This window comes from Salvelinus fontinalis, chromosome 7 (assembly GCF_029448725.1).
Source record: "Salvelinus fontinalis isolate EN_2023a chromosome 7, ASM2944872v1, whole genome shotgun sequence".
Taxonomy (NCBI): Eukaryota; Metazoa; Chordata; class Actinopteri; order Salmoniformes; family Salmonidae; genus Salvelinus; species Salvelinus fontinalis.
The window spans coordinates 38,269,131-38,282,941 of record NC_074671.1 but is presented as its reverse complement, the minus strand read 5'-3'; the positions used below and the strand labels follow the sequence as shown (position 1 = coordinate 38,282,941).

Genomic DNA, 13,811 nt, shown 5'->3' with positions numbered 1-13,811 from the left:
TGCCATGGAAGCCAAGAAGGGGAGTGAGGTGTGTGTGTGTGCTCAAACACACATGCATGTGGGGTCTGGGAGAGGAAGTGTGTCCATCTGATGAATGGGCACGTGCCTGAACTCAATTTAACACACTAATTGTAGTCCCACCCATTCATTTCTAATGACTGGTCATTTTTTGACAGGGAACACCACAGGTGTAAAAAAGTTAATTAAAACATCCAAAATGAGGGTTAAATGAATAACAAATTCAAATCTGGTGTGAACAACTTATTATTTTGAAAAAAATAATTCTCATGTGAAAATTGAGCCAAGCGATTGAGAAAAACTGTAAAATAAAATGTCAAACACAACCACCAACTGTTTTCTTGTATCTACCGACAGCGTCTCGGTGTACTCGGATGTACACTCCGCCCACAGTCGTCGCAACCCAACTCCACCGAGATGTACACTAGCGTTCAAAAGTTTGGGGTCACTTAGAAATGTCCTTCTTTTTGAAAGAAAAACACTTTTTTGTCCTTTTAAAATAACATCAAATTGATCAGAAATGCAGTGTAGACATTGTAAATGACTATTGTAGCTGGAAACAGCAGATTTTTTATGGAATATCTAGATAGGCGTACAGAGGTCCATTATCAGCAACCATCACTCCTGTGTTCCAATGGCACATTGTGTTAGCTAATACAAGTTTATAATTTTAAATGGCTAATTGATCAGTTATTGTGCTTAGAGATGTGAAAATCTACCACAGACTTGTAAGAATTGTACCCAAGTGATTGAAAAAAATTGAAGATGAATGGGTATGTGTGTCTGTCTACAGTTCCAAGGCCTTTGACTAACCCAGTATTTTCTGTCTGGTCCTCAAATATTGAATGGCAACAGATTTACAATGAATTAATCTGTCATTCTGTTTCTATGTGGCATCACAACCCCTGGTCAATATGGCACTTTTTCACCGTTTTCTTCTTGAAGTGAAATGTCAGCATCATTTTTTTTTCAGGACTCATTACTTTTTCCAGCGCAAATAACACTATGTCTACTTTAAGTTTGGTCGTGGGTTGGCTTTTGAAGATGGGTTTTAGTTCTTTGATGTCTTCCATTTCACCTTCAGACACTTTGAAGGCTAATGAAAATTCAGAATATGCAATGGTAGGCCCTCCTTTAATCACATATTTATACCCTGTGTCCGTGATGCCTGGCAGGCTGTTTGTGGTCCTCTGGGGAGCTTCTGACCTCAAATGCCATGAAAGGTTCTCTCAGTATTGACTCTTAAGGCCAAGCATTACACAACCACTCGGCTCAGTGTGGACATGCCCACACACACATACAAGTCAGGAAGGCACACACACACGTAACAACTTTCATAAGGAAATAGGGTACTACTTGTGACACAGACTAAATCTACTCCTTGTCATAGAAAGCTGGTGCAACCCAAACCAATGGTGTGCAGAGATTATCACTTCTGACGTCAAAATGTAAAAAAAGGGACATTTTTCATTAACTTACCTATGCACACTCAAACACAATTCAATGCACAATTTGGCACCCCCGACAAGAAACCCTTTGTTATATTACAATCCATTAAACATGCTGTTAAGATAGTTTCTTAACTAAAATCTTTAAGAACTGTGCTTGCCTAATTACCAAACATGTGACTAATTGATGTGAGATTAGGGTAAGACTTTACTTGACAACCAGTGCCATAACATGTCATAATATGTCATAACAGCTGACATAGCTTGTCATAATATGGTCATAACATTGTCATGATCCATATATTTACACCTGTTGTGACATATATTGCATTATTTAATGGATGGGTATGACACCCACATAAGTGTCAAAACCCACATTTATTCAAATGTGTTTTTTCCCTGCCAATAAGTATTTTGCTGTTGTAATGAATTCTTTACAGTCATGCTTTTTATTCAACATATTGACATTTTGACAATGTCAAGAAGCATTATGATCCTAATAATCATATAAGCCAGATAGACCTATCATGTACATGCCCTTACATCAGTCATCAGTCAAAAAGAGGGTGTCTTGTCATGCTCCTGAAATCTTCTCTTGCATTCATCCCAGTCATCAGCAACAGAGCTTTGGGGTGCACAATTACAACGATAATTTAATATGGTCAATTTCAGAAAATGTTATATAACATAAACTTACTGTTGACAAGTAGACTATGGTGTAATGGAATGTTTTGTCTTGTGTGGTAGGTTTTGACACTCTTATATAGGTGTCATAACCGACCATAAAACAACGCAATATATGTCACAACAGGTCTTTATATACTGTATGTGTCATGACAGTCTGATGGCCCTATTATGACAGGTTATGACAAGTTATGTCAGCTGTTATGACATTCTGTTATGCTATGACTGTGTCATAACACTGGGTGTCAAGTAAAGTGTTACTGAGATTAGTTATGCCAGTCAAGTATGAAAAATATCCCCTCGCAAAAACTACAATACTTTTCTTTTCTCTACTGGATTTATTCTCGGCACTGTATGCTAGGCATAAATGTAAACAAACACACACACTACAGTGCACTGTTTATACATCACACAGCACGTTGCCTTCTGGGTCAAATGTATTGCATCCTGTTTAAATGCATTTTTTTATTACACATTTATAAATGTGTTGATTGCGCAATTACATCAATTAGAACTGGCAAGTGATTTCCTTTCCCCCCCAGTGAGATTGGAACACATTGACTCTGACATAATCAGGGGGACAGGGAATCAAATTTGAAGTGGATCCAATGCACAGATGCACATACATAAAGACATGCAAAGACACACACGTGCACACTCATAACGATAATGATACTCTCTGCTCCATCTTCCCGTGCTGGATTAAAATCCTTTCAGTTCTGCCCCAAACGAAGCCCCAGTAACTCAGAGCATTTATCCATATCCCAACGTTTTAACTCCCAACGTATCCCAACGTTTTGACTCACTTCACTCTTTTATACTGTACCTGTGAATCTGGGAGTAGAGAAGGATAATAGACAAAAGAAACAGAGATAGCAAGTGAAAGAGAGAGATAGCATCAGAGAGGGCAAGAGGGAGAGAGAAAGAGATGGAGGGAAAAAAGAGACTGTAAGGGAGATAGTGATAGCAAAATACAGAGAGCATGAGAAAAAGAAAGAATGAGAGAGAAAGTAGAAGGACTGAAATATTAATCAGTCTCTCATCCCTTCATCCAGCCCCTGTCAGTGTCTCAGTAGCAGCCATGCAGGTCCAGGAGGAACTTATGACAGACAGACCATAGGAGACTGATAGCTGGCTAGGTTCAAGGCTTATGTTGAAAGGGGCAGTGCAGCCAAAAAACTTGATTTTCCTTTTCTTAAAAAAAGAAGATGTTTATACACTATGAGGTTGAAATAACACTCTGAAATTGTAAAAATTATGATAATGCCCTTTGTGTGTAAGAGCTGTTTGAAAAAAAAATCCTGGAATTTCAGCCTGTTCAGGTGGGATGGAGTTTTTGGCCCAGATCATGACATCACAATCTGATCTCAATATTCTGACCAATGACCAGTCATCATTTATTTGCAAATGTACCCTCCTCTAGAGTCTAAAAGTCCTATCTACCAATCTGGGCTTTGTATGTAAATATACTGTACTTCAATTTGTATCAACACGCAATCAGCCTGAGCATTTAAATGCAAAAAGGAGGCTCAGGGAAAAAAAATGAGTGAACATATATTTTGAGTTATTTTCATGAAATAAGCACACACAGTAAAAAGCCTGCATAAGTGCTTCCCAAATGGCACTATATTCCCTATACAGTGCACTATTTTTAACCAGGTCCCATAGGGCTCTGGCCAAACGTAGTGTACTAGGCCTAGGGAGCCATTTGGGACGAAGGTTTAAGGTCTATAGGGACCGTGTTTTATGTTTTACTAATGCAATATCCTTGATTCTCCTCTGATGTAATTTTTCAGAATAGTATTTTTTTAATTTTCTTAACGCGAATGTCATGAATCTCTAATGTAAGGTACAGTATGATACTTGATCTTTATCTTATCGCGGCAGACAGTTGTACATACTGGTATTAAATTAAAAGCCCAGTTAGTGGCGGTTTTGCAATCAATATACATTTTAAGAAGAATTGTTGCCATCTATGTTGTAAAATTAAGAAAGCCTTAGTGTCAATTGAATTGTTTTTGTGTGGTGTCACACATGACCAGCTGTAATGATTGTTTAGAATAGATACACCTGAAAGTGATGGTTCAGTATAACTTTTCTTGTGCATTAAATGCGTAAATCTTTGCATAATGATGTCTGTTCTAAGATGACCTTTAAATTCTCCAGAAAAAAAGTTGACAATCCATTTCACATATATCCACTCATATGGAATTAAGGACTTTATTGAGCAATAAAAAATATACAACAGGAAAAATATTTTCCTTTTTCCGTTATCCTTAATATTGTTCCACCCCAAAAGCAATCCATCCGCATACTAGACCCACGTTCCAAATGGAAAACTGAAAAAAGGGGCAGTCTGCAATTCAACAGTAAAAGTAGATCAGCTGGAACGAGTTCAAAAGCATTTCTATTTTATCGTTTTAAAACAAGTCGAGGAGGAGGACAGAGAGAGAAAGGTTTTGGTTTTACAGACGGTGTGACCGACGTTGACAGGCTAGGTCGCCACTGTCACCGCAACTGCTACATCCGTATCCTCCTCGTAGAGTTCTGCCAGTTTCTGAAACTCAGGCCCCCAGTCGTCCAGGTAGTTATAATCCTGTTCTGAGTGTGTTCCCGGGGAGTCCAGAGAGCTGATGGAACCTGTCGGAGACATTTGACCCTCGTATGCGTAGGTCTGGAGGGAGTCATATGGAGGCCCGCTAGTGTCCATGTCCGCCTCCACCAGTCTTTGTTTAATAAACTCCTGCACATCCACCTGGTTCAGCTCCGGGGGACTGTGGCGGCCTCGGTTTTGCCCGCGTTGTCGAGCCGCCTCCGGCCGGATGTCCCGCCTGAACTTGAGCTCCTCGGCGGCGGCCGGGTTCCGTAGGGTGATGATGTCGAAGGCCTCAGTGTCCTCCTCGCCGCCCCCCTCGTCGTCGTATGTTACCACATTCTCGCGGACGTCCTCCTCGGAGATGATGAGGGGCTCCTTCTTGCTCCGTCGCAGGGTGATGAACAGAACCACGATCGCTGGAGGAAGACAAGGAGAGACGTTGCCTCAACATCAACAGTAATAGAAACAACGCCAGCAACGAAGCGGTAAAGAGAACTACGATTGCCGCAGAAGAGAGTGACAAGCAAAAACACCATGCCAACAACAACAGTAATGGAAACAACAACAGTAATGGAAATAACAAAACGGTTGGTTTCACAACAACACATCTTATCAGTAGAGGTTCACTACAATATCCACGTCTGATGGCAATGCTAATGCCATGCTCTGCGTGCGGTGTCACTATGTTGGTTATTAATTCATAATAAATTAACATGTTATGGGTGGTAAACAGCTAGAAAAATTAAAGCTCTGTTTTCCGCTCAAATTGCATCCTATTCCCTATATAGTGCACTACTTTTAACCAGGGCCCATAGGGCTCTGGTCAAAAGTAGTGCACTATAAAGGGAACAGGGTGGCATTTCGGATTCAGATACTTACTGTATAGTTAAAGTACCTCAGTCAATATCATAAAATGGAGTGGAGATGGTGTTGTTGTTATTGTATTTTGGCTGAGCGGTCCTGTTAAATCTGTTCCAGAGATGCGCAGTCTATAATGAGAAGATTCTCATAGCAGCTTGCATTGAGAGCGTCATTACAGCTAATACCAGTGACGGCTAATGTGTATTATTGATTTACACTCTGTAACACGCATCTAGCTCCTGTGCTCTGATGAAGAATCCGGAATGAATGTGCATTATTATTAAAAAAATTGTGAATGTTTCAGAGCCTATGTTCGAAATGGCACCCTTTTCCCTATGTAGTGCACTTCTTTTGACCTGGGTCCATAGATTTCTAGTCAAATGTAGTGCACTATGTAGGGAATAGGGCCATGTGGGACATGAAGTGTCCTTCAAATTAACCTTATTACCCCTATAGCAGCAGTGATGTGTGTAGCTAGGCTACATCCACAACATCTGATGATGATGCGCATAATACTGTATCTTACTCGCAAATGAACTCGAGGAGAATACTTCATTTGCTGAAGTAGAACTACTGTATCATGAACTTCTACCGGAGTTAACGGGGTTATGGTTTCTGCATTAATAATGATGTTAATAAAACGGTCATTCAGTGAAATGACCAAGCAAGTAAACGCTCACCTGCGTCTCAAATCGCTCTATAAAACAGAGCGCTATTGACTAGAACCAATATGGCTCTGGTCAAAAGCAGTGCACTACAGTATGAAAGAAATAGGGTGCCATTTGGGATGCAGCCTCAGTATAATCAGTAAAATAACATCATCCTGCTGCATTGGCAGACCAATAGAGTTCTTCTCCTTTCCATCCCTGTGACACAGTCATGCTAAGAGCATCAAAAGGGGAAATCTTTGTATCACAACACTATTTAACCTCTCCTACAGGTGTTAATAGCTATTAACTATTTAACATCAGACACACATATGGCGGCTAGTTAGCAGCCTGCCAGTGTCAATGTTTAAGGCACCCTATTTCAGGATGACACACATTTTAACACATGCGAAGTGAGAGCTTTCTCATCTCTGATGAATTAGCACTGTTGTCTTTTTGTGTGTGTGTGTTGTGTTCTCTTGCTAAAAAAAGGCTCACCCTGTCGTGTTTCTATAGCATCTATACGTCACCCTCTCTCTTTTTACCACTCTCTTTTTCTGTCTCTCTGTATGTCTGTCTCTCTCACGCCCGTGTTCAGGCATGAAACAGCTCTGTCTCACACTAACACTCCCTTCCCCACCTAATCTCCATCTTCCTCAACTAGTAACTCGATAAGCCTTCTCTCTCTATCACTCTCCCTGTCACTTTCTCTGTCCCCCCCCCCCCCCATCAATCGCTCTCCTGCTGATGATTAGTCATGCAGGTGCAGTCTCTCGCTCATGCATTCACTCCAAACAGTGATGATGGCCTTTAGTTGCTGTGAGCCTCAGACTCTGGCAATGCCGTGCTGAGACTGCTGATATGAATATGCATCACCTTCACGCACCGATGTCCACGGACAATCAAGGGAGAAGGGGTGAGTGGGAGATGGAAGATTCTGTTAATTATACACGCTCTCTCCCCTGTCCTACCGCTGTTCTGTTTGCTAGAGAGACTCTTTGTTGGTATTTGGCAGTGGTGGTAGTGTTGTAACCCCTTTGCTGAAAAGGGAAAGTTGTTAGTTGTTTTCTGTGGGAACTTTGACGAATTCTATTTGCTCTCGTACTATAAACCATTTACTATACAACACATTCATTTAAAGCTGGAATCCTTAAATGGGAACTCCAAAACTATATTTTGGTAATTTCTTCATTAGTCCGGTGTTGATACAGTCAATACATGTTTTGCATGTCACCAGTCAAGTTTGGAAGATATTTGACTTTCAAGAAGCAAAGTGTTTTGTATCATCATGATGATGGAGCCGGTGACACGTTGCTTCTTGAAGGTCCAATATGTTGAAGACTTGACTGCTGACATGCCAAGCATTTTGGGATTGTATCAACAGTGGACTAATGAAGAAAATACTAAAATATGATTTTTGAGTGGAGTTCCCCTTTAATGTTGAAACGTCCACCTCCTTTGTAATAATCCACAACAACGAAGTTACTGCCCTTGATTTTCTTTTTACTCTGATATCATTGCACACGCAAACAGTGCAATATGGACTGCACATTTTCTCACCACAAAACAAATACAATAACAACGTCTGTAGGAAGGACAGTGGCGCTGTTTTCCCTACTGCGGATTCTATCTTTAACTTAAATAGTGTGTCTTTCCTAAAGTAGTAAATACAGCGCAGCAAAACATTTCTGGATCGGTTTAACACAGCTCTATCCCTCTTTATAAACCTTTCTCCCAAGTCTCCTTGTCCTTTCCTTTACCTTCGATTCTCCTCTGTCCATCTTTCTTCACACATCCATCTACCCATCTGGCCCAATCTCACTCACTCTCTGTTCTCTACTTCTCCATCATCCTGACCTTCTCCCTATCCTCCCTCGTTCTACAACCCACCTGAGTCCTTCCTCACCCTTCCATTCATCCCTTTTAAAGTATCCACCCCCTCCTGCTGCTCTCCTCCCTACCCTTCACCATGCCTCTAGGCGTTGTAACGCCCATACCCTCCACCACCATGCCCCTCAGACAAGATGCCCCCCAGGTGTTCTACTACCGTGCCCTAAGGCATGATGCCCCCAAGGCATGCACCCATCCTCACCACTATGCCCCTCAGGTGTGATGCCACCCATGCGGCCCATACCCTCCACCATGCTCCTAGACTTGCTGTTACCCAGGCCCAGACCCAGTCAACACCTACCCAGCAGGATGACGATGCACAGCAGGATGGCGATCAGGGCCCCCGTGCTGAGGCCTGCCGAGGAGAGGAGGCCCCTCTCATCCTGGCACGTCTGCACCCTCCCGTTGCGCTGGCACGGGCACACCCGCAGGGTCAGTGTACTAGTGCCACTCAGCGCTGGCTCCCCACCGTCCCACACCACTATGGGGAGCTCGTATAGCTCCTGGACGAGCCGGCTGAACTGCCTCCGCCGTGTGATGATGCTCGCTGTGTTGTCTGAAAATGGAGAGAGAGAGAACGAACGAGAATGCATTCATTAGTGCAAATTAGCCATGTTGGCGGAGAGCAGAGGACTCATTCAGGAATAGTAGCTTCCCAGGCCACACTTCCCATTAGGGGGTATTCTGTCTAGAGCGCTCCACTCGAACCCACTCCCACAGATGGATTTTTTAATGGAGATATTGAGCAAATGCACTTTCACTTTGAAATACAAATGCTTCCATTCCAGGATATACACATACAGGCTTCATCTCTCTCTCAAGCTGGTAAATGTCTCTCTTTCCATCTGTTGTCTTGATCTCTGTTTGTTTTTTGTTTTTTTCCCCAGAGGTAGTTCTTAACAAATCAAAATGTATTGGTTGCGTACACAGTTTAGCAGGTGTTATAGCGGTGCAGCGATATGCTTATGTTGCTATCACCTATCAATGCAGTCAAATGTCAAGCAATTAAAAAAAAAATTATTTTTATTTTTACACAATATAAACTACGAATGTCCACCAGTATACAGTTGAAGTCGGAAGTTTACATACACTTAGGTTGGAGTCATTAAAACCTGTTTTTCAACCACTCAACAAATGTATTGTTATTAACAAACTACAGTTTTGGCAAGTCGGTTAGGACATCTACTTCGTGCATTACACAAGTCATTTTTCCAACAATTGTTTAGACAGATTATTGCACTTATAATTCACTGTATCCAACAATCTATTACCGCTCTGTCGAGGCCTCTATCGTCCTCCCTGTAGGCTGTCTCGTCGTTGTTGGCAATCAGGCCTACTACTGTCGTAAGCAACCTTGATGGTTGAGTTGGAGTCCTGCATGGCCATGCAGTAATGGGTGAACAGGGAGTACAGGAAAGGGATGAGCACACACCCCTGGGGGGTCCTATTGTTGAGGATCAGCTGGGCGGAAGTGTTGATGCCTACCCTCAACCTGGGGTTGGCCCGTCAGGAAATCTAGGATCCAGTTGCAAAGGGAAGTGTTCATACCCAAGGTCCTGAGCTTAGTGACAAGCTTGGAGGGCACTATGGCGTTAAAAGCTGAGCTGTAATCGACGCAACGCTTAACACGCTTGAAGGTTTTACTCACGTTAGCTACTGAGATTGGGAGCCCGCAGTCCTCATGAGCAGCGGGGGCACACGTTGGCGGCCCTGTGTTGCTTTTCTCAAAGTGGGTGAAGAAGGTGTTTAGCTTGTCTGGGAGTGAGGCGTCGGTGTCCCGGACTTGGCTGGTTTACCCATTATAATCCGCGATTTTCTGAGGTCCCTACTTAATGCATCTCATGTCTGAGCCGTTGAATTGCGACCCTGTACTGTCTTTTTTCTCTCTGAGTCATTACAATAAATCAAGCAGCAGCAAATGAGCAGTTCACCTTCAACATCCATGAGGATACACTACTAAAAAAAGGTGAGAGAGGAAAAAAGGGAAATAAATGGAGGTAATCCAGTGGATGTTGTGAGAGGCACTGGTTACGTGCCAAACGGCACCCTATTCCATCTTTAGTGCTCTACATTTTTCCAGGGCCCATAGGGAGAAAGGTTTTAAACTAGCTCGTCACTGTAAAAACTTGTCCTCCACAGACAGCACTGTAGTGTAAAGTAGTAAATACCAAACTAGTGCTACCGAGGCCTCCACCAACTCCCACTCCAACCTCCAAGAAACAGGGAGAGACAAAAGAACGAGGGTAGGAGACAGATGTTTAGTATTCATTATCATTGCTTTGATATCTGAAGCCCAGATCCATTGTAATATAGACTATATTATAGCATTCTGGTGTGGAATAGAGAGGACAAGACTGTCCGTCTCTGTGTCAACTATGACATGGCAATATCATATTAGAGTTGAGTCTGTGGGCAAGGACATCATAGTCATCATTTACATCACATTCGACTCTGTCATCTCTCTGAAGTGTGTGTGTGTGCGCGTTTGTGTGTGTGTGAGTGAGAGAGAGAGAGAGAGAGAGAGAGCAGAGACAGGTCGCGAGCACTCTGGCACGTCATACCATACGTGCCACAAATTAACAAGAGACCAGAAAGGGATTCTGTGCTCTGTCTGGGTAACCAGAAAAAAATATGCTTTTTTAAATAATTTCACATTTATTAAAATAAACCTTGTTTAGTATTATACAGCATATCCTGACTAGCTGCAATGTAAATTCAACAATAATGAGGGTTCCAATGACTATCAATCATATAGGAAGACCTACGGGTATATAGCTATAGCTACAACTAGAAACTGAGTGTACAAAATATTAGGAACACCTGCTCTTTCCATGACTTGGACTGACCAGGTGAATCCAGGTGAAAGATATGATCCCTTATTGATGTCACCTGTTAAATCCACTTCAAGCAGTGTAGCTGAAGGGGAGGAGACAGGTAAAAAATAATTTTAAGCCTGAAGACAATTGAGACATGGATTGTGTATGTTTTCCATTCAGCGTTTGAATGGGCAAGCCAAAAGATGAACGGGGTCTGGTAGTAGGTGCCAGGCGTACCGATTTGGGTGTTTCAAGAGCTGCAACACTGCCTGCTGGGTTTTTCACGCGCAACAGTTTCCCATGTGGATCAAGAATGGTCCACCACCCAAAGGACATCCAGCCAACTTTGACACAACTGTGGGATGTATTGTAGTCAACATGGACCAGCATCCCTGTGGAGAGCTTTCGACACCGTGTAGTCCATGCCCAACGGATTGAGGCTGTTCTGAGGGGCAAAAAGGGGTGCAACTCAATATTAGGAAGGTGTTCGTAAGGTTTTGTACTCTCAGTAGCTAGGACTATTGACTGTGAATTAAGGTTGGTTCTACGGTAGCAGCTTCATTTTTCATATGCTAGGCTCCCCATTATATAACAGGGCACCGCTGGAAGTGTTTGTGAGTATTTTTGTGTGTGTGTTTTTGTTTCTGTGTCAGTGTCAGTGTGTGTGTGTTTCTGTTTCTTTGTGTTTTTTGAGGATGCAAGACTACTGTGTACCTTTGGGGATTCCCCCAGCCCTGGGTTAGTTAAGCACAAGTACAAACAACTCACTGGCTTCATTTTTACTTCAGAGACAATTCCTCTGCTAGAGCATTACCAAACAAACAGATAGAGACATCACTTTTTTTGTGTGAAGTTATCAATTAATAGAGTTAAGAGAGGCTTTGCAGATGTTTTTTTTTTTGGGGGGGGGGGGGGTCAATAGTGATGAGCACCAGATAAACAGAGTCCTGGAATTTGGAATCCCTCTACATTCTAAAATGTCAAATTTGTGCTCTGGGGCTTTCTTTCAACATTGATGAAACAGACATCAACTGGCAGCTTTCTCACTAGTAGCTAGAATTAGTACTGTAATCAAATCACATTTGATTTATTGGTTACATACATAGAACATTTTATTGTGAGTGTAGTGAACTGCTTGTGTTCCTAGCTCCAACAGTGTAGTAATATCTAACAATACACAACAATGCACACACATCAAAGTACAGAATTAAGAAATATTAGGACGAGTAATGTCAGAGTAAAAATAATATACATACATACACAACCATTCAACAGTTTGGGGTCACTTAGAAATGTCCTTGTTATTTAAAGAAAAGCAAAACATTTTGTCCATTACAATAACATCACATTTATCAGAAATACAGTGTAGACATTGTTAATGACTATTGTAAATGATGACTAATGTAAATGACTATTGTAGCTGGAAACTGCTGATTTTTTAAAATGGAATATCTACATAGGAGTACAGAGGCCCATTATCAGGAACCATCACTCCTGTTTTCCAATGGCACGTTGTGTTAGCTAATCCAAGTTTATCATTTTAAAAAGGCTAACTGATCATTAGAAAACCCTTTTGCAATTATGTTAGCACAAATGAAAACTGTCATGCTGATTAAAAAAGCAATACAACTGGCCTTCTATAGACTAGTGGAGTATCTGGAGCATCAGCATTTGTGGATTTGATTACAGGCTCAAAATGGCTAGAAACAAAGACCTTTCTTCTGAAACTCGTCAGTCTATTCTTGTTCTGAGAAATGAAGGCTATTCCATGCGAGAAATTTCCAAGACACTGAAGATCACAGAACAGCGCAAACTGGCTCTAACCAGAATAGAAAGAGGAGTGGGAGGGACCGGTGCACAACTGAGCAAGAGGACAAGTACATTAGAGTGTCTAGTTCTTGACGCCTCACAAGTCCTCAACTGGCAGCTTCATTAAATAGTATCAGCAAAACACCAGTCTCGACGTCAACAGTGAAGAGGCGACTCGGGGATGCTGGCCTTCTAGGCAGAGTTGCAAATATTTTTTTTTACATCAATGTATTTAATGCCTAACCCTCAGTGGTGTAGTGGAGGGTAAACGGAAGTAAACACAGTTTACACACCTTTTGTTTTTAGCTTGACATTTTAACGGTAGCTAGCGAACTTCCGTGGTGTTCCGTACACTTGATCTTGTTTTAGAGCCCAAAAATGTTTATACTTCCAGGTCAACTGTAATATTAATACCATTGTAAAACACAATTTCTCCCCTTTCCATTAAAATCAATGACGAGACTTTCAAGCTGCCCGTTTGGCCGGAGGGGGAGGCGGAGACTACTGAGAGATAGTGAAAGGTGAAGATATGTTGTGTGGGGAAACTGTTTTTTCCACCCGATTTGTCCAAGTTATCACCTCTAAAATGTAAATAAAACACTATAAAGAGTTTATATAATTTCTAATTAAATACCCATTTGAAGATTTGTGTCGAATTTGATTTGGGGTTTTAGGACGGCACTAAAGTTGTCTTCACAAGTAAACTGCAGCTGTCATGGCTTTTGAGAGTCATATTGGCTCACAGTGATGACCCGAAAAATTAACTATTGATTGAATTAACTATTGATGAACTCACAAGTAATTCACTTTACACTCACAATTGATCATTTCTTGATAAATAAATAAATAAATACCGTTAAATATACAAGTCACACAATGTAGGGAAATGTATTATCAGAGGGGATAGATGTGATTTTGTTCAAAGAGAGAGATGAAGGAATATAATGTTACTTTATATAATGTTAATGAACAAAAGCATGAGAATGTTTGGGGTTAATACTATATCTTTCAATAGCACAGGATAAAAACTTTAATAAATGAC

At 41.5% G+C, this 13,811-nt stretch overlaps 1 protein-coding gene across 4 annotated transcripts in view; it reads right to left on the bottom strand.

Moving 5' to 3' along the window:
• Positions 1–4,335: 4,335 nt before the first annotated feature.
• LOC129859460 (cadherin-18-like) overlaps positions 4,336–13,811 on the bottom strand; it is a 409,192-nt gene continuing 399,716 nt past the window's right edge. For all 4 annotated transcript variants that reach the window (XM_055929274.1, XM_055929278.1, XM_055929277.1 and 1 more), the window contains 2 exons: positions 8,446–8,700; positions 4,336–5,162 (listed from right to left, as the gene is read on the bottom strand). In XM_055929274.1, the coding sequence (XP_055785249.1) occupies positions 4,645–5,162; positions 8,446–8,700 (773 nt within the window). In that variant the 3' untranslated portion in view covers positions 4,336–4,644. The remainder of the gene's footprint in view (positions 5,163–8,445; positions 8,701–13,811) is intronic.